General features: G+C 36.3%; 1 protein-coding gene across 3 annotated transcripts in view; it reads right to left on the reverse strand.

Moving 5' to 3' along the window:
* EML5 (echinoderm microtubule associated protein like 5) overlaps positions 1-22,393 on the reverse strand; it is a 197,032-nt gene that overhangs the window by 123,077 nt on the left and 51,562 nt on the right. For all 3 annotated transcript variants that reach the window (XM_025391288.1, XM_025391287.1, XM_025391286.1), the window contains exons 5-8: positions 21,395-21,580; positions 19,856-19,991; positions 17,345-17,546; positions 9,203-9,340 (exon numbers count right to left, since the gene is read on the reverse strand). In XM_025391288.1, coding sequence (XP_025247073.1) covers positions 9,203-9,340; positions 17,345-17,546; positions 19,856-19,991; positions 21,395-21,580 — 662 coding nt within the window. The remainder of the gene's footprint in view (positions 1-9,202; positions 9,341-17,344; positions 17,547-19,855; positions 19,992-21,394; positions 21,581-22,393) is intronic.

Raw genomic sequence — 22,393 nt, forward strand, 5'->3', positions numbered from 1 at the left:
TGAAGGGGGCCTCATATGTCTTGTTAAGATTTTTGGCCTTAATTTGTGAGGTTAAGCTAGGATAAGATGTACCAGTCAGATCGCTGATTTGGTTCCAAGGTAAAAAACAAATTAGGCTGGGTGTGGTGGCTCATGCCTGTAATTCCAGCACTTTGGGAGGTCGAGGTGGGCAGATCACGAGGTCAGATGGAGACCATCCTGGCCAAGATGGTGAAACCCTACCTCTACTAAAAGCACAAAAAATTAGCCCAGCGTGGTGGCATGCACCTGTAATCCCAGCTACTTGGGAGGCTGAGGCAGGAGAATCACTTGAACCTGGGAGGCAGAGGTTGCAGTGAGCCGAGATCATGTCACTGCACTCCAGCCTGGGCGACAGGGCGCGACTCCATATCAAAAAAAAAAAAAAATTAAAGGAGCATACTAATAGGATCAAGACCAATTAGAAGGTTACTGCAGATGATGGTTTCTCAGACTTCAGAAAAAAGTGAGCTTCTTTAAAATACAATGTAGTATAATATTCCATACTATTATAGGATATAATACGTACTATAGGTTAAAGATACAATTCTAATCTTATTCACAAACCTTAATTAAAATGTTCCTAGAAAATTAATTAGGAAAGCAAAATCAACAGGATATGGCGGTGATGGATTACAGATATTAGGTTCAGGAGAAAGAGGTATCAAGGAAAACGCCCAGGTTTTTGCTTAGGTACATGGATAATGGTGCCATTCACTAGGATAGGGTCCATGGACAGACGATCAGTTTGGGAGGGATATCATGAGTTCAGTTTTGGAAATGCTGAGTTGGAGGTGCCTTTGAGACATCCAAGTGATGTTAAATAAGTAACTGGATATGCACAGCTCAAGTTTTGAGATAACGGCAGGAGCTGTGCATCCGGGGTCATCAGGCTATGCATGGTAACTGATGGCAGAGGCAGAATGAGACTAGCAGAATGAGACTACCTAGAAAATATAGAGAAAATATAGAGCAAAAAGAAGAGAAACTCTAGGCCTGAGCCTTGAGGAACTCTAATATTTACTTGCTGGGCAAAAGTTAATTAGCCTATGAAGAAAATGGGGCTAGAGAAGTAAGCTGAAAACATAAAGAGAACAAACACCTAAAAGCCAAGGGAGAAAGCATTTTGAGAAGCAGCAAGTGGTTAAGAGAATCAAATACTGCTGGGAATTCAAGCTAAATGAGAAGTGAAAAATGTCTCCTAGTTTTAGGGACATAGGGTACAATTTTTCAACATAAAGCTGAAAGTAAAAGCCATATAGGAAAGAGGATAGAGGTTGATAAGTTAATTAGAGGAAAAGAGAGATTAAAGTTAGACGGTTTTATGAGAAATATTCCTGTGAAAGGGAAGAAAGTAGAAATGTAATGTAAGAGAGAGACACTTTGGTTTGAGGCATGAAACTTAATATGGGACACACTGAGCATGTTCTAATAGGGCTCTTTGGTGGGGGTGCAACCAACCATTTGATGTGAAAAAATAATGGACGTACACAAAGAGTTACTTTTTTAAAGCCAGGAGACAACTTTTGGAACTCACTACTCCCAAGAAGCAGAGCAGAAGAACTATAAATAATTTGAAAAAAAATTTAAATGAATGTGTGATTTCTTCAGCAAAAACTATCACAATCCCTTTTAAAGTTGATAAAATGTGGTAGTAACACTGCCAGAGACAGACAAGTGGCTAGCCATTGGTAGAATTTAAAATGACAATTTGACTGGGCATGGTGGCTCACGCCTGTAATCCCAGCACTTTCAGAGGCCAAGGTAGGAGGATTGCTTGAGCCCAAGAGTTTGAGATCAAGTGGGCAAAATGACAAGACCACATCTCTACAAAAAATTAAAACATTAGCTAGGCATGGTGGCTACTTCCAAGTAGTCACAGCTATTTGGAAGGCTGAGATGGGAGGATCGCTTGAGCCCAGGAGTTGGAGGCTTCAGTGAGCTGTGATTGTGTTACTGCATTCCAGCCTGGGCAACAGAGCAAGACCTTGTCTCAATCAATCAATAAACAAAATGGCAATTTTATATATTTACAATTATTAATAGTCTATCCCATACCCTGTAGGAAACCTTACTCCATCTTCAGCATAATTTGTTAGCCTTGCTAATCAAGCTCTTCCACTATTACGAAGTCTCCCTACCTATTCATGAGAAGGAATGGGTGCCTCTGAGGAGTTTGCTGTTGATAACACAATGTAGCTTACTATAAGTCAAAGTTCCATACGTGTATATATAATTTTCTATTTTAAAATATTTGTAAGTTTTCATTTGACTCTATGATATGAGCATTTTTTAACAGAAAATGGTGGGAAGTGAGGACAGCAAAATGGTAGAAAAGGACATTCCAATGCTACTTCCCTTGCAGAAATACCAATTTGAATCATCCATGCATAAAAATACCTTCACAAAGGAGACAGACACATGAAAATCCCTTCAAAAAATTAATTAATCCAGGAGCTGGTTTTTTGAAAAAATTAATAAAATAAATAGACTGCTAGCTAGACTAATGAAGGACAAAAGAGAGAAGAATCAAACAGACATAATAACCAATGATAAAGGGGATATCACCACTGACCCCACAGAAATACAAACAAGCATCAGAGAATACTATAAACACCTCTATGCATATAAACCAGGAAATGTAAAAGAAATGGATAAATTCCTGGACACATACACCCTCCAAAGACCGAATCAGGAAGAAGCTGAATCCCTGAATAGACCATTAACAAGTTCTAAAATTGAGGCACTAATAAATAGCCTACCAACCAAAAAAAGCTTAGGACCAGATGAATTTGTAGCTGAATTCCACCAGAAATACAAAGAGGAGCAGATACCCTTTCTTGTGAAATAGCCCAACAATTGACAAGGAGGGACTTCTCCCTAACTCATTTTATGAGGCCAGCAACATCTTGATACCTAAACCTGCCAGAGATCCAACAAAAAACTTCAGGCCAGTATCCCTGATGAGTATCAGTGCAAAAATCCTCAATAAAATACTGGCAAACTGAATCCAGCAGCACATCAAAAAGCTTATCCACCACAATCAAGTAGGCTTCATCCCCGAGATGCAAGGCTGGTTCAACAAACGCAAATCAATAAACCTAATTCATCACATAAACAGATCTGAAAACAAAGACCATATGATTATCTTAATAGATGCAGAAAACACCTTTGATAAAATTCAGCATCCCTTCATGTTAAAACCTCTCAATAAACTAGGTATTGAAGGAACATCCCCCAAAATAATAAGCTGTTTATGACAAACCCACAGCCAATATCATACTGAATATGCAAAAGCTGGAAACATTCCCCTTGAAAACTGGCACAAGACAAGGATGTCCTCTCTTCACCACTCCTATTCAACACAGTATTGAAGTTCTGGCCAGGGAAATGAGACAAGAAAAAGAAATAAAGTGTATTCAAATAGGAAGAGAGGAATTCAGATTGTCTTTGTTTGCAGATGACATGATCCTGTATCTAGAAAACTCCATTGTCTCAGCCCAAAAGCTTCTAAAGCTGATAAGCAATTCCAGCAAAGTCTCAGGATATAAAATCAATGTGTAAAAGTCACAAGCATTCCTATACACCAACAACAGGCAAGCAGAGAGCCAAATTATGAATGAACTCCCATTCGCAATTGCTACAAAGAGAATAAAATACCTAGGAATACAGCTAATAAGGGAAGTAAAAGGCGTCTTTAGGAGAACTACAAACCACTGCACAAGGAAATAAAAAAGAACACAAATGAAAATATTCCATGCTCCTGGATAGGAAGAATGAGTATCATGAAAATTGCCATACTGCCCAAAGTAATTTATAGATTTAATGCTATTCCCATTAAACTACTACTGATATTCTTCAAAGAATTAGAAAAAAAACTACTTAAGAAATCATATGGAACCAAAATAGAGCCCGTACAGCCAAGTCAATCCTAAGCAAAAAGAACAAGGCAGGAAGCATCATGCTACTGGACCTCAAACTGTATTACAAGGTTACAGTAACCAAAACAGCATGATACTGGTATAAAAACAGATGCACAGACCAATGGAACAGAATAGAGAATTCAGAAATAAGACCACACATCTACAACCATCTGATCTTCAACAAATCTGACAAAAACAAGCAATGGGGAAAGGATTTCCTATTCAATAAATGGTGCTGGGAAAACTGGTTAGCCATATGCAGAAAACTGAAACTGGACCCCTTCCTTATACCTTATACAAAAATTAACTCAAGAAGGATTAAAGACTTAAATGTAAAACACAAAATTATAAAAACCCTAGAAGAAAATTTAGGCAATACCACTCAGTTCATAGGCATGGGCAAAGATTTCATGATGAAATCGTTAAAAGCAACTGCAACAAAAGCAAAAATTGACAAATGGGATCTAATTAAACTAAAGAGTTTCTGCGCAATAAAAGAAACTATCATCAGGGCAAAGAAGCAACCTACGGAGTGGGAAAAAATTTTTGCAATCTATCCATCTGACAAGTCTAATATCCAGAGTCAACAAGGAACTTAAGCAAATTTACAAGAAAAAAACAAACAACCCCATTAAAAAGTGGGGAAAGGACATGAGTGGACACTTCTCAAAAGAAGACATTTATGTGGCCAAGAAACATATGTAAAAAAGCTCAACATCACCGATCATTAGAAAAATGCAAATCAAAACCACATTGAGATACCATCTCATGTCAGTCAGAATGACAATTATTAAAAAGTCAAGAAACAACAGATGCTGGTGAGGTTGAAGAGAAAGAGGAATGCTTTTACACTGTTGGCAGGAATGTGAATTAGTTCAACCATTGTGGAAGATGGTGTGGTAATTCCTTAAAGATCTAGAACCAGAAATACCATTTGTCCCAGCAATCCCATTACTGGGTATATACACAAAGAAATATAAATCATTCTATTACAAAGATGCATGCATGTGTATGTTCATTGCAGCACTATTCACAATAACAAAGACATGGAATCAACCCAAATGCCCATCAATGATAGACCAGATAAAGAAAATGTGGTACAAGTATACCTTGGAATACTATGCAGCCATTAAAAGGAAAGATATCATGTCCTTTGCAGGGACAAGGATGGAGCAAGAAGCCATTATCCTCAGCAAACTAATGCAGGAACAGAAAAGCAAACACCGCATATTCTCACTTATAAGTGAGAGCTGAACAATGAGAACATATGGACACAGGGAGAGGAACAACACACACTGAGGCCTTTCAGGGGGTGGGGTGGGGGAGGGGGAGCATTAGGAAAAATAGCTAATGCATACTGAGCTCAAACCATTTATGCCTGGTGCTCCATTACTGGAATGCCAAGCTTGTGGGAATTATTTATATCTTACAGCTCAAGGTCATTGCCAAGGTCTGATTTTTCATTAAAAAAAAAAAAAAAAAAAAAAATTGCAACCTCCGGTATAAATGGGTTAACACCTAGGTGATGCAGCAAACCACCATGGCATATGTTTACCTACGTAACAAACCTGCACATCCTACACATGTACCTTGTAACTTAAAATAAAAATTAAAATAAAAAATATGTTCATAAGAGCTAAGAAAACATGGTGAGAGATTATAGAATCTGTGTGTAACACAACAATAAGGAAAGACATATTTGAAGAAGGGGGGAAAGACAGTTTTACATTACTCATGTCACCCCTTCCCTCAGGCCAACCTAAGTGTCCATCAGTGTATGAATGAATAAAGAAATAGATATACTATTCATTCTTAAAAAGGAAGAAAATCAGCTGGGCACAGTGGCTCACGCCTATAATCCCAGCACTTTCAGAAGCTTAGGCGGGAGGATTGCTTGAGGCCAGGAGTTTGAGACAAGCCTGGGCAACATAGTGAGGCCTAGGCTCTACAAAAATTTTAAAAAATAATTTTAGAAAAGGAAGAAAATCCTGTCATTTGCTACAACATGAATGAACCTGGTGTACATTATGCTTAGTGAAATAAACCAGGCAGAGAAAGACAGATACTGCATGATCTCGCTTATATCTGGAATCTAAAAAAGTCAAACATAGCAGAGAGTAGATTGGTGGTTAACAGGGATTAGGAGTACGGGTGGGAAATCGGGAGATGTTGGTTAAAAAGTACAAAGTTTTAGTTAGAACGAGTGAATAAGTTCTGAAGATATTCTGTATGGCACGGTGATCAGAGTTAATAATAATGTAGAATATACTTGAAAATTGCTAAGACACATCTTAAATGTTCGCACCCTTTAAGTGGTTAAGTATGTGAGGTGATGGATATATTAACTAGCTTGATGTAATCATTTCACAAAGTATAACCAAAATCTCATGTTGTATTTCGTAAATATATACAGTTTTCGTTAATTATGCCTTAATGAAGCTGGGGTTACACAAAAATAAATTTTTAAAAAGGCAGACTGGTTACAAAATACTTTTAAAATTGTTAACCATTTTTATTATGAAGAAAAGATAAGTTTTAAGAAGATATTGTGGCTTTACCCTGGCACACCATCTTATATACTAATTTAAGAATCATGATGTGAGATTCTAATTCATTCTATTTTCTTCCAACTCTAACATCAACCCCACTCCTGGTGCAGGTACTTTAATATGTTATGAGCCGGGCACGGTAGCTCACGCCTGTAATCCCACCACTCTGGAAGGCTGAGGCGGGCGGATCACAAGGTCAGGAGATCAAGACCATCCTGGATAACATGGTGAAACCCCATCTCTACTAAAAATACAAAAAAAAAAAAAAAAAAAAATAGCTGGGCGTGGTGGCGCGCACCTATAGTCCCAGCTACTCGGTAGGCTGAGGCAGGAGAATATCTTGAACCTGGGAGGCAGAGGTTGCAGTGAGCCGAGATTGCAGCACTGTACTCCAGCCTTGTAACAGAGCAAGACTCTATCTCAAAAAAAAAAAAAAAAAAAAAAGAGTTATGTTTAGTAATGAATCCTGCTTTACCATATGGAGAATACAAAGCAAATCAAGAAGAAATAGTAACCAGGTAAATTCAGATGGATTAAGAAGACCATTTTCTGAGTTAGAATTTTGTGGTTCACCTTTAAAGGCATTTAATAATCAGAATAACCCTTTCAATACTATTAGCAAGTTGGATTCAGGTGCTAAAATACAGCCTTATTAGGAATAAATACCTTTTCAGCCAGTCTACTGCATTCAATAACTGAAAGAGCAAGTAAATGTATAACTAAAAAAAATCACTACTTTTGAATGCATACCAGCTATATGATAGGAATTCTTAAGTGTTTTACATGCATCTTAAATTCTTGTAAAACCTCTATAAGTGAGCACTCCAATTCCAGCACTTCCAATACTTTCAGTTCTTATAGACAAGAAAAAATGAAGCTGATCATGAATATTAATTATTATTCATAAGTAATGACCAGGTGTTTCTAATATTTCTAACCTGCAAAACTAAAGAGCAGCCTCCAAAGAAACTAAACAACCAATGAGAAAAAGAACAGACGTTTAATCTTAGATGATGATAGTTACAGAGATTCTAGAATCAATGATCAAATCAGTGCCCAAATTATAATAGTATGGATAGCCCAACAGGGAGGTTTCATAGTCTCATCTCTGTTTAAGAAGCTGTTTCAGCATGACAAAATAAAGTAATATGACATATTTATAGAGCTCTGGGGAAAAAGCTTTAATTTATATTCAAATGTTATATTCATATTTTTTTAAATATGAAGTACCTAGAGTAGTCAAATTATGTCTTTCATAGAGACCCAGAAAGTAGAATGATGGTTGTCAGGGGCTTAGGAGATAGAACAATGGGAATTATTTTTTACTGGGTACAGAGTTTCCATTTGGGAAGATGAAGAAGTTCTGAAGCTAGAGGGTGGTGATGGTTGCACAACAATGTGAATGTACTTAATGGCACTGGATTTTACATTTAAAAATGTTTGAAATGTGAAGTTTATATATTTTACCACAATAAACAATGTTAATTTAAGAGAAAAGTCTCAGCATATCTCATTATAAAAACCGGTCTGAGAAAGGGGAATCAGCATGTGTAGAAGCTCAGAAGTACAAGAAAACATAATGTATCTGTCCTAATGGGGAGATGTTGGTTAAAGAGTACAAAGTTTCAGTTAGAATGAGTGAATAAGTTTTAAAGATACACTGTATGGCACGGTAATATAGGAAAGGAGTTTCCTATAGATGAAAGAAACTGGGGTACTGAGAAATAGACTGGAACGATGGGCACTACATACCATGTGAAGGATTATGAGCTTCATCCTAAGGACAGTACAAAGCCTTTATCATACTTTAGAAATAAGAGGAAAGCACACAAACATGTTTGAAAAGGAATCACCATCACTGTGGAGTGAAGAAAGGTCTTGAGGGAAGCAAAACAGGAGGTAAGAAGATCAGCTACGAGGCTGTTCCACCAATCCAGTTAGTAGATGACAGAAGCCTACACAAGAGTACAATGGTGAGAACAGAAGGAAGGAAATTAATTTGAGAGCTATTTCGGAAGTAGACTCTCCAGAACTCTTGAATTAACTACATAGGGGAGGCAAAAGAGAGAACCGTGTTAATAGTTTTTGAACTGAGCAACTGAGCGAAGGATCTTACCATTCACTGAGGTAGAGAAGAAAGACTTCATAAGTACTTATCCTGTGAACATGTGTGGATCTACAGCAAATTTCTTACTGGCTGCATAGAATTCAATTGAATTTATCTATCTATAATTCAACACAAAATGTTAACTGCTTTACCAATTCTTTAAATTTTTCTAATTGCTCAAACAAAAGAAGAGATGGAAGCATTTTTTAAAGCATAAAGCTGTAAATAATAACAACAACAATAACAACAACAACAAAATTAACCCATTTTAACAGCCTCAGCTTGTTAAATGGCAAGGGATCATTACTAAAAATCTATACTAACAGGAAAAAGTAGTTGGGACCCAAATTTTATAGCTCAAAATTTTAGCCATTAATCTATTAAGCATTCTTAACCCCCCAAACCAAGGTTTCTGAGTTTATTTTTCAGACAAAGCTATTTTTATAAATATATTTTTATACTTCATGAAATTAATATCTGAAATAGATATATTAATAAGAAGGGGAAGAGAAAAGGATAAATGGATAAAAACAAAAAGCATTATATATTCTGTATCACTGAAGAGCAAATTACTATGTGTTTCTATTTCTACCCTAATACCATACCTTACTCTAAGTACAGTGAATGAGCCATCCTTCATTCCAAGGGCAAGATGGATTCCATCTGCATTGACAGCTGCACAACGAATTGGTTCTTCCATATTACACCTTGCTATTAATGCATGATCTACTAGGCTCCATATCCTGTAAAATTTAATTTTAAAAATAAAAAAGAATAGTTAGCTAATGCATACTTTAATAAAAATATTTTGGTTAAAATAATAATCTCATCTTAAGATAAATCTAGATATCTTAACTATCTGTTTTGTGGCAAGAAATTCTTAACTATGAAAATGGGAACTGTTCATGCTTAAATGACAGAAGTTGATAGAATCTTTTGCTTTTAATTTTTTTGGTGACATCACGTCACTCTGTCACTTAGGCTGGAGTGCAGTGGCGTGATCATAGCTTACTATAACCTTGACCCTGTGGGCTCAAGCGATCCTCTAGCCTCAGCCTCACGAGAAGCTGGGACTACAGGAATGTGCCACCCAACCTGGCTACATTTTGTTGTTGTTGTTTTGGTATCCTTTTAGCACAGCTATAGTGTCACTGCATAATAAACACAATGTTTTGCCATCTAATTGAAAACCAGTAAAGTCCATACTCCATTGTGCCTTAAAAATGTAACATTCAAAGTCCAATTTTATCTTTTTTCCTCTTATTTCAACATGATGAGTATGCACTGGTGATAAATAATAATGTCACCAGGTGGTAATGCACATAGCGCTCAAAATTCTGCCAAGTTGTAACTGTGTCACTGAAATTTGTAATGAGCTGAGGAGCAGTGCAAAATGATGTGAGCGTACCATCTCTTTCCCAACATCTCAACTCTGCATCTGTAGTGTGATACACTGCAATTTTTTTTTTTTTTTTTTTTGAGACAGAGTTTTGTTCCTGTTGTCCAGGCTGGAGTGCAATGGTGTGATCTTGGCTCACTGCAACCTCTGCCTCCCGGGTTCAAGCAATTCTCCTACCTCAGCCTCCCAAGTAGCTGGGATTACAGGCATGCATCTCACCATGCCTGGCTAATTTTGTATTTGTAGTAGAGACGGGTTTGGTCTCTAGTTGGTCAGGCTAGTCTCGAACTCCCAACCATAGGTGATCCACCCGCCTTGGCCTCCCAAAGTGCTGGGATTACAGGTGTGAGCCACCACACCGAGCCAATACAATGCATTTTTAAACAATGCAGTAACATTGATTCTTTCACTTTTAGGTAGGTTGTTTCTATCCTGACCAAAGGGAGAGAGAGTGTGTGTGTAGACACACGTGTATATATCCTTATGTACATACAGTCTAGTGTTTAAAACTATCCAAATTCAGAATCCACAATGCTAGAAATCAACAACAAAAAAGATAGGTAGAAGATACCCATTGTTTGAAAATTAAGAATTATACTTCCATATAATCTAAAATACAAAGACAAAGATGAATTCTTAATGATTTGTTACTACTTTGAAGTAAGTTATAAAACTGCTTAAAATCAAAACTTGTGAAATATAGCTGAAACAGTACTTAGGAGGAACTTTTGGGAGCTTTAAATGCATATACAGTTGGCCCTCTGTATCCATGGGTTCTTCAACTACAAATTCAACCAACCATGGATGGAAAATGTAGTTAGGCCTATGATGGCTGCATTTGTACTGAACATGTACAGACTTTTTTTCTTGTCATTATTCCCTAAACAATATGGTATAACAACTATTTACACAGCACTTACACGGTATTATAAGTAATCTAGAGATTTAAAGTACAGTTGACCCTTGAATAATGCAACAGTTAGAGGCACCAATCCCCATGCCATCAAAAAGCCATGTCTAACGTTTGACTCTCCACTTAACTACTAATAACCTACTGTTGACTGGAAGTCTTAACACAAACAGTTGTTTAACATACACTTTTGTGCATTATATGTACTAATACTGCATACTTAAAATAAATTAAGCTAGAGAAAACATAATTAAGAAAATTATAAGGAAGAGAAAATATAATTGTTATTCATTAAGTAGAAGTGGATCATCATAAAAGTCTACATCCTCATCATCTTCACATTGTGTAGGCTGAGGAGGAGGAAGAGGAGAGGCTTGTCTTACGATCTCGGGGTGGCAGAGGTGGAAGAAAATCCACCTGTAAGTGGACCCATGCAGTTCAAACCTGTGTTGTTCAAAGAGTAACTGTATTTTGGAGGATGTTCAAATTATATATCATTTTATATAATGGACTTGAACATCCACGGATTATGATATCTGCAGGGGGTCCTGGAACGAATCTCCCCAAAAATAGCAAAGAATAACTACATTATAAATAAAGGCTACAATTTAATGAATAGGCATCTACCCCAAGACATTAGAAAAAGATCACCAAAACTAAGTAGATTTTCTAAATGCTTTGATTATATTTTTAAAATTGTTACTACTTTATAGGAAAAACTATTTTTGTATATTGTTTTCATATCCAGAAAATTTGCTAAACTCTCTTTTCAATTCCAGCAATTCATCTTATTTTCCTTTGAATTTCTCTATATATATAAACACATCATATACATATATATAACCAACTGAGAATGGCAGTTGTTTTTTCCTTTCCAATCTCTGTGTGTATGTGTATGCGTACATATATATATACACATACATATACATGCTATACATATACACATTTGGCCTTACTATATTGACCAAGATTTCTAGTCTATAGCTGAACAGAATGGTGAAAATGAGCATAACTGTCTTTTTCCTGATTTCAAAGGAAAATCTTCAATACTTCAACATTAAATATGATATTTGCTGGTGACATTCTACGCTCTTACCACAAGGGACAGCAAACCATGTCCTGTGGGCCAAACCAGGCCTGCTGCCTATTTTTGTACAGTCTGAAAGCTAAGAATAATTTTTACATTTTTAAATGGTTGAAAAAAATGTTTTAATAAAATTTTGAAACACAAGAAAATTATTTGAAATTCTACTTTCTGTGTCTGTAAATAAAGTTTCATGGAAGTATAGGTGTATACTTATTTTTTTTTTCTTTTTTTTTGAGACAGAGTCTCATTTTGTCGCCCAGGCTGGAGTGCTGGTGCAATCTTAGTTCACTGCAACCTCTGCCTCCCAGGTTCAAGCGATTCTCGTGCCTCACCCTCCTGAGTAGCTGGGATTACAAGCGTGTGCCACCATGCCTGGCTTATTTTTAGCAGAGACAGGGTTTTGCCATGTTGGCCAAGCTGGTCTTGAACTCCTGGCCTCATGTGATCCACATGCCTCAGTCTCCCAAAGTGCTGGCATGAGCCACCACACTCGGTCCTGTTTTTTGTTTGTTTTTGTTTTTTTAACGTATTGTCTATGGCTTACATACTGTCTTTATATCACACTACAGAGGCAGAGTTGAGATATTGGGAAAGAGATGATACACTCTCATCACTTTGGACTGCTCCTCAGTACATTACAATTTTCAGTGACACAGTTACAACTTGACAAAATTTTGAGGGCTATCTGTACTACCATATAGTAACATTTTGTTATTATTTTTGTTTACCAATGTATATTCATACGGGACTTAGAATGTTACATTTTTAAGGCACAATTGAGCATGGGCTATACTGTTATTGAATTAGATGGCAAAGCATTAGGTTTATTATGCAATGACACTGTAGCTGTGCTAAAAGGACACAAATATAAATTATCAGACTAAGCACTCATCACAATTTTTCCAACTCACAGGTAAGCTCAGAAAAATTAGAAAATTTAAAACAGAATATCTCATGACAGAATTTATTTACAAATTTAAAAATACAATGAGGTTGCAAGAGAAGTAAGTTTCTGAGTAGTTGATCTGTTAGCCAAGCAAGGAAAGCTACTTATTGGTAATGAAAATGGTAAATCATTTTGAATTGCAGCAGCTTCAGAAATCTGTCCAGAGAAAACAGACTTAAGACTGTTACAGCCTTTCCATGAGAACAGTTGCTCCAAAAGTTGAGAATATTGGGAACCCTACCAATAATTAATTTAAAAACAAGACAAATAATTTTGAGTGGTTTTCCTTGATTCTTGATGAGTTAACAGATGTTACAGATACTACTCAATTGTTTATTTGAGGAGTCAATGCCAAGTGTGAGGTGACAAGAATTTGCTTTCATGAATAGTCTGCACGAAACAACTACAGACAAGAATATTTTCAAAATCACTGAGAAAACACTAATTCAATACAACCTAAATTGGAATCTGCTAAGATGAATTATAACTAACTGATGGTGGGAAAAAATATGTACAGAAAAAAATGGCTTAAAGAAATTTACAGATTATGAAAATGTAAGGGGTTTAAAGCCTGTGCGTATTCATTGTATTATTCTTTAGCACGTACTTAGCAAAGAAAAAAATAAGACTGTCTCTTGTTTTTTTAACCAATAGCGTTAATGGTGAACTTCATTTGCTTCTGTGGATTTAACTAACCACTGTCAGTTCTGTGAATTTTTGCCAGATACAGAAGTAGAAAATCCTGACTTGCGCTAACACAGCAGTTAAATGGCTTAGCAGTGGTAAAGTTTTATTGATTTTCTGATCTCAGAACCAAGATTGAAATTTTTCTGAATTATGAAGAATTGCCCCTCTCTCTCTCTTTCGAGACGAAGTCTGGCTCTGTTTCCCAGGCTGGAGTGCAGTGGCGCGATCTCAGCTCATTGCAACCTCTGCCTCCCACGTTCTAGTGATATTATTAAACACTGAATGGATTTGGAACTTAGCTTCTACTGAAGACTCAATACTGTTACCTAATGAATTCAACCTAAAATTATAAGGCAAAAGCAGCATAATGTAATGTGAAACTTTATTGTGGTAAAGTCATTTGGACAATTAATGCTATTTGAATAACAATATCAAGCTGCTTTATATACTCCTGTGCTATCAAAACTTAAAACAAGAAGTGAGGTCTCCATTGCCACACAAATCCGCAGCAGATATTTTTTGGAGCTTAATTTATAGCTTTAGCAGCATATGTTGGACTATCCTCCTTCGGCAAATGCTCGGTCTTGTCTGTCCCTTGTGCTCTAAGAGAAAGCCATAAACCAAGGTCAAGTTTACCCAAAGGAAAAATGCCTTCGGGGCAAAAAGCAGCTTTGGCACAATGACCCCCTAGATGCCCATTTTCTTTCACAAATTGGCTGGATAGCTCCTCATTATCTTGTCAGTTCTTGGAAGGTTTTAAGGTGATTTACATTTTAACTAACATCTTTAGTTGTTTTCATTGGAAGTTGTTTTATTCCAAATAAATTGGCCACCAATAACAGAAACAGTAGTCTGAACAATTACTTTTTAAAGAAACAGTTGTCCTATTGGCAGCAGGTAGGTAGCACTTGGTAACAGCAGTTCTACAATGAAAGGATTATGAATAGTTCTTAGCAAAGCACAGAGTAAGGTGTAGTCCCCACAGTAAGTTTACAGACATATGACCTATGCCATCTCCCAAACCCCAAAAATAGACTGGCACAATGACAGTAAATGGCATGACTGATTAGCATACCATAAAAAACATCAATAATTATCTGGAAACAATTAGGTCATCTTACTCCTTACACTAAAGGAAGCTTTACATAGATTAGGAGTTAAACATAAAAATACAACCACTAATGTACTGGAAGAATATATTGAAAATTTTTTTAAAATAATTTTTGGGAAGATTTCTCTACGATAGAATCCTAGAAGTCATGAAAGAAAATACTGATAAATTCAGCTATATAAAAAATAACAACACAACAAGAATTTTTGCTTACCTAAAACAACCTACATGAAGTAAAAAAAAAGAAAAAGCAAGTAACAAACTATTGAAATTACTTGCAATTTACATTATAGGCAAAGAGTTAACATCCATAATATATAAAGAGCTGCTAAAAGTAAAAGGAGAAAAAGATCAACAACCCTACAGAAAAAAATGGCAAGAAATGTGGAAAGTTTATAGAAAGGATTCTAGGGAACCACCTAACTTTTTTAAATTGGTAAATATACAGAAAGAATTGAGCACTTTTCTGCTTTTACTATACCCAGGATAAATAAATAATTGATGAGAAGAAATTCTCTTTATAGAAATACTACAGCTAACAAATGAATAATGAGTGGTAAATATAAGTATTAGAATGCCACCATTTGAAACACTTATTAAAATGATAGACTTAGGCCATGTATTCTCAACAGGGGTAATATTCCATGAAAGGGGGTAAAAATGAATTCTTAGGGGTAAAATATCTTAAATATTACACAATGGTTTGTGTTCTCTTAAGGGGCCACAATACAAAAAGAGATACACAGTTGTCTGTGGTCTTAAAATTTCAAAGTGAGGGTGTGATCAATTAAAAAAAAAGTAAGAAAGTGACAATGAAAAAAGGTCGGGAAACACTGACCTAGACAATCATCATCAATGGTCGCTACCAGAAAAAACGGAGACTACACATTACATACCATCAAGCAGGAGTACATCACCACCTAGGAAATATCCTTGGTGAAAATTCATAACTGTATCTCATCAAACCTCTAAATCTAACTACCAATTTACAGGATACAAGGAACACAGACTATGTTAAAATACACTATGGGTGTGCAATTAGCCAAATCCAGAATGTGGGAAACCCTGAATAAACTGTAAGAAGAACAAAAAGGGAAGGAAGAAAGCTGTAGAATAAGAGACTGAAAAGACATACCAACAAACGCAATACATGAAGCTCATTTGGATCCTGATTTTAAGAAATCATAAAAATATTTTATGAGACAATCGGGAATTTCTATACCAGCTAGATACAGAACACTACGTGATAAGAGTATCATGGTGATGTTTGAGATATCTTTTCAAGATACAAACTGAAATATTTACAGATGAAATCAGGGAGAAAAAAAAGACAAATTGGGGGAAACAAATTTCAACTCCTAAAATTGATCAGTGGTTCTCAAACTTTTGAGTATATTGTAGTCATTTGGAAGGCTTCTGAAATCACAAATTGCTCAATTTCTGGTATTAGGTCCTGTAAAAGGCCTGAGAATATGCATTTCTTACAAGTTCTTAGGTAATGCTGATATTGCTCGTCAAGGAACCACACTTTGAGAACCACTATCCCAGACAGTTTCTAATTTCTTTAATATATAGACAGATATCATTAGATCTTATTTAAAATCAAGTAGAGAAAAAGATCTATGAACTAATAGAAAATAGGCAAAGGATTTGAACAGGTCAAGGAAAAAAAATGTCCTCTAAACATATAAAAACATACTCAACCACCCTCAATATAAGAGAAATACACATTTTCAAAATATAATAAGGTATCATTTTTCACCTTTTGGTATTATAATTAGTTCTGTTAAGGGTGTGAGAAAACAGGCACTGGCAATATATTCATGATAGGTGTATAAATTGTTGCTGCCTCTATGTAAGGCCTTATCTATCAAAATTTAAAATACGCACATCCTTTGATTACTGCTAAACATTTATCAGAGATATTCACACATGTACAAAATGAGAAATGTATAATGATATTCATTGCAAGCCCTGTATTTATAAAATACACAAAACTGGAGGAAACTAATCTTCCATCAGTAATGGATTAGTTGAATAAATTACAGTATATCCATGCAGTGAAATAGTATATTCCTGTTAAAAAGAAGGAAGTAGTTCTGCACATTCTGATATGGAACAAACTCCGTATCATATATTTATAAGAGAAAAATATTACTAATAATTCTATTAATTTTCAGTACTTACTACTTATGTTCATTTGTTTTCCCATGAGCTAATAAAGTTTTAATCGGAGTATTTTAAGCTTTCTTTTTTTTTTTTTGAGACAGAGTCTCACTCTGTTGCCAGGCTGGAATGCAGCGGCACGATCTCGGTGCACTGCAACCTCCACCTCCTGAGTTCAAGCAATTCTCCTGCCTCAGCCTCCCGAGTAGCTGGGATTACAGGCGCCCGCCACCATGCCCAGCTAACTTTTGTATTTTTAGTAGAAATGGGGTCTCACCATGTTGGCCAGGATAGTCTCAATCTCTTGACCTTGTGATCTACCTGCCTTGACCTCCCAAAGAGCTGGGATTACAGGCATGAGCCACTGCGACCGGCCATGTTTTCTTTATGTTTATCTAAGAATACATCTCAGCCTATGGAATTACTTTATAATTTGCTTACCTGACTGAACGATCATCACTTCCAGTCACAGCCAAAGGTTTAGTAGGATGGACAGCAAGTGCCCAAAGTTCACCTTCACAATGCCCTTGCATAATTAGAAAAGGTTTATTTCTTTCTTGCACCACAATTTCAAAAATTTCACTGTCCTGTGTTCCAACTAGAATGTGGTCACCTCGCCAACACACACTCCTTACAGACAAACCTAGTAAAAAGTAAATTGTATTTAATATATAATGTTGTAATAATGATAGCAGCAGGAGGCAGACAAATCCCTATGCAGATAGGGGCAAGTCCCGGTGAAATCTAACCTTCAAACCTAAGACAGTTTAAAGCCTGAAAGCCAAGCTACAGGTCTTGGATAAATCCACAGACCAACTGAGAACATCTCTTTCCATTTGGCGCACTTTCCTCTGATTGATCCCCACCTTTCACCTACTTTACACATATTTACCCTTCCCTAATTGGTTTTTTATAGTGTTGTGCCCATCTTTGAGTGGTGCCTTTTTAAAGCCTTTTTTGCATACTCACAAACCCATCAGCATGCAATTGCTCATTCTGAGCCCATAAAAGCTCCAGACTCAGCCATATTTGGGGACTGCCCACCTTTGGGTGGGGGGTTGCAGGTAGGGGAGACTACCTGACTTCAGCCCATCTCGGGTACCCTCTCCACTGAGAGCTGTTTTGTCACTCAGTAAAACTCTTTGCCTTGTTCACTTGCCAGCTGTCAGTACAACCTCTTTCTTCTTGGATGTGGGACAAGAACTTGGAACTCACCCAACAGTGAGTACAGACATTAGACCTGTAGCATTCCCCTCCTACTCACCAAGCAACAGCAGAGGGAGCCACTGGGCACCACACGCCCCATTTATTGGGCAGGACCGAAAGAGCTATTAACTTGCTGTAACACCCACTTTGGGGCTTCAGGGTCGCTGGAGTCCCCAAGTTTTTTAGGTGCCACCACATTCCCTTCATCCAGACGCCAACGCCCAAGGCAGAAGCAGGTCACAGCACACCCGGCCCAGCCACGGGCTGAGCACATATCCTGCAGCAAGTGTAGGATCCAGCCAGAGTGCAAGCCAAGCGCAGCCTGCCAGGCCAAGGGGGCAGGGTACCTCCTGGCGAGCCTGCAGCCCAGTGCAGCCCTGGACAGGGGCGTTGCCAGCCATGAAGGTCTCCAGCTGGCAAGGTGGCACCCAAAATATCCTGTGTCAATAATTCCAATATTCCTAAATTGAAGTTAATTTTGTACCTTTTATATCTTAGATGTGAGACAGAAGAAAATATGTAAGTCCTTGATCTATATTCACATTTTCAACTGTCCATGTTGTTTTCTACATGAAATATTTCTGTCTTTTTATGTACCTAGTTCCTACCCAGCCTTCAGACATGTACTCTTCTTCCTTCTCCCTTGTAGACAACTCTAGCCATATCTACTTGCTCAGCCAGTCTTACAACACTTCAGTCTGCATTGTTCAATAAGTACTCAATTAGTAAATTACCTTTATAGAATTGTATTCTTTTTCTTTTAATAATCTGACTTTTTACTTGTCTATATTTCATTTCTTCAATACACTCATAAAATCATTAAAAAGAGAGAATTTTACTTTTTCTGCATACTCCTCAATGTCTGTTGTAATCTTAGGAAAGCTACTATGTTTTTCATTTTTCTCATGTGTGTTACATGGCCAATATAAAGACACCATGTACCTCACAATGTCCTTATGAGGATCAGATAAGAAAAAGTCTCAAATTATTTTGTAAGCTTTAAAGCACAATAATGTTTAGCAAAACTAATGAAAATAGAGTAACAGTTAACATTGACATGCTTATTATGTGTTATCCTTATAAACATTTTAGAAATATCAATTCATTTGATCCTATATCCTAAATAATATATTTATTCTTATTCTCATTTACAGTGAGGGTAAACTACCAGCCCAAGGTCACACAACTTGTAGGTGACTGGAATATGGTTTAAACACAAACCTGTGGGTAGTTTTTATAGTAAAAGGTCTTGTTTTATTACATCAATTTTTTTTAATCCCCAAGAGAAAAAAAGCCCCCCAATTGCTGACAAATTTGAATGAAGGAAAAATACATCTATCCACATTTAAATCATCCTGAACAAAAGTTCCCCAACCCTCAACATTTACCCCCAACTGTTTATTTAGAATAGTTTATTTGTTAAATAGTTATAGTTAGCATTCTAATAGTAAAATACTTTCAAAATCCAAAGATACTAAGTGAGTACCTCTCACATCTCTCTCTAGGTCCCATTATAATAGACATTAGATTTATGAAAGAATCTTTCTCCTAACAATGAACCTAAACTCTTTACAGGCAAAATTTCTCCTTAATAGAAGAATTTCAATCAAATGCATACAGGGTAAAGAGGCAAATATGAGTCTTATTTATATTTACAAAACTTACATTGATACTTACTGAAAGAAAGAGATAATCTTTGGGAAGTTTAGAGTTTGCCTAGTAATAAGACATTCGTTTTGTTATTACCTTTGTATCCCTGGTCTGTTTCCCTGAGATCAATCACAGTAATTGGTTTAAAAGTTAAATCCCAAAGACGAATACAACCATCTCTGCCACCAGTAGCAAAGCCTTCTTCACAAGCATTCATGCTAAAAATTCCTGCCTAGAAGAGGAAATAAAATAATTTAACAAAAAATGTTTTTAAAGAACATCTACTATATGAAGGTAGAAACCCTTTTAAACCAATCCAACAATATTTTGGTAGGATATAAGAATAAACAAATACATCAGAAAACACAAAAGAAAATCTAGAAGTAAGTCTACAGGAACTTAATACAGTTGCCCCTTGTGGATTTGAACTTCACTGGCTCACTTATATGGATTTTTTTCAATAAATACAGTCAGCTCTGAATCCACATTTCCACATCAGCAATAAAACCCAGAACAAAATGCAACCTTTGTGGGATGCAAAACCCATAGATAGGGAGGGCTTTACATATGCAGGTTTCCCAGGGCAAGACTTGAGTATGTGCAGATTTTGGTATCTGTAGTCCTGGAGCCAATCCCCGCAAAATATCAAGGCATGACTATATATAACCAAGGCGGTATTTAATTATATGGATATAACATAAAAGAAAATAAATTTAAACCCTATACCACATGTAAAAATGAATTATAGATGAACATAAAATATAACCATTTATAACTAAATATAAAAAATAAAAATATTAGAAAAAGTCAGAATAACATTTAGGTAACTTTGGGCTGTGAGAGACTTTTCTAGGCATGGCAGATCACCCACGAGTTTTAAATTTGTTCATATGAGAAAAGATATAATAAGCAAAGACAAACAGATTGGAGAAATATTTGCAACACGTATGACTGTCAAAAGATTAATAACCCTAATATTCAAATGAGTAAGGGAAATAAAAACAATTCAACAACAACAAAAAATTTAAAAAGTAAAAAAGCAAAGGGTAGGAAAACTCAATTAATAGAAGTGTAATGCACTGAGGACTTTTCTACATGAAGATCTTGCTGCTAACAACGTGGCGGCTTTGTGCTATCCAGCTCCCTTTACTTTGTAAAGGGGACCCAACTGCTAAAAAGCTCAAACCAAAAAACACTAAACAGTTTAAACAGCAGATTTCTTTTTCAGTTTAGTAAGTTATTTACACAAAAATTTAATTGCCTCTGGTAAATTAGCCTCAAGAGCACTAGCTTTATTCTGGTGTGGTTAATCTGGAATACTTTTAGATTGAAGTTAACAAGCTTTTTTTCAACACTACTCTTCAGAAAGACACCATACTAAAGCAATAGCTTTAACAAGATACTAACTATACTAATGTAATAAATGTCAATGAGTCTAAGTGATTTCTTCATTGAAATCTTGAAAACAAATATATAATTCAGTTAGAAAAGCATTTTTCAAGCAACCAAACTGACTAGAAACAATATACTATATTATGCAGTCTGTCATTCTAAGACAAGGTTAAGTAATATGTCATTCTGAGACAAAGTTAAGCAATACACATTAAAGTATTTAAAATACTTAAATATACTTACAGCATGGGCTCCTTGTATTGTTCGTATAAGATTGATTCCTTTCCAGACATATATATCCCCATTGAGTGCACCAGAATATGTTAATTCATCCCTTGCACAGGCTAGGCACAGTATTGTCTGAAGGTCACCCGTCTTACCAAAGACACCTCGTTTTGGGGTCAGAGCATTTCCACATAAACTCCAGAACTAAAAGGTATACAGTATAATCAAATTACCAGAGAATTCTTACAAAATAAAGTAAAACATTCCCAATACCTTGATGCTATATTACAGCAGTGAGCTACAAATTAACTAAGAAATTGCCTTATGATAAAATAGCATTCAACGTTCAGATTCTCATCCTAGTGTTGTCAAAAGCTGTTATAGCATACCTATAGTCACTGGTTTCAATTCTTATCTGTAAGAATAAGGGGTTTTAATCAGATTATTTTTAAAATATGCTATGCTTTCCTTAGGTTTCTGAAAAGAAATCTATATAAAACTTAGATTAAGCCAGGCTCAGTGGCTCATGCCTGTAATCCCAGCACTTTGGGAGGCAAGGGAGGCAGATCACCTGAGGTCAGGAGTTCAAGACCAGCCTGGCCAACATGACTAAGTCCCATCTCTACTAAAAATACAAAAATTAGCCAGGTATAGTGGCGCACGCCTGTAATCCCAGCTCCTCGGGAGGTTGAAGCACAAGAATCACTTGAACTCAGGAGGCAGAGTGGTTACAGTGAGCCGAGAGTGCACAACTGCACTCCAGCCTGGGTGCAGAGTGAGACTGTCTCAAGAAAAAACAGAACAAAAAAAAATTTTTAGGTTAAAAAGTTGGGAACAGGTTAGCAATGAATAGACTAAGAAGAAAAAGGACCAAATCTAATGTTCTCTCTCTGATAGAAACATTAAAGATAGGAAAAGGAGTATGCTACAGCTTATTGTAGCTGTAATATTTGATGTTTTCAAAGCTGAGCAATTGCTTTGCTTGTAAAGCTTAAAAAAATAAGATAGATGTCCATG

Source organism: Theropithecus gelada, chromosome 7b (assembly GCF_003255815.1).
Source record: "Theropithecus gelada isolate Dixy chromosome 7b, Tgel_1.0, whole genome shotgun sequence".
NCBI classification, from domain to species: domain Eukaryota; kingdom Metazoa; phylum Chordata; class Mammalia; order Primates; family Cercopithecidae; genus Theropithecus; species Theropithecus gelada.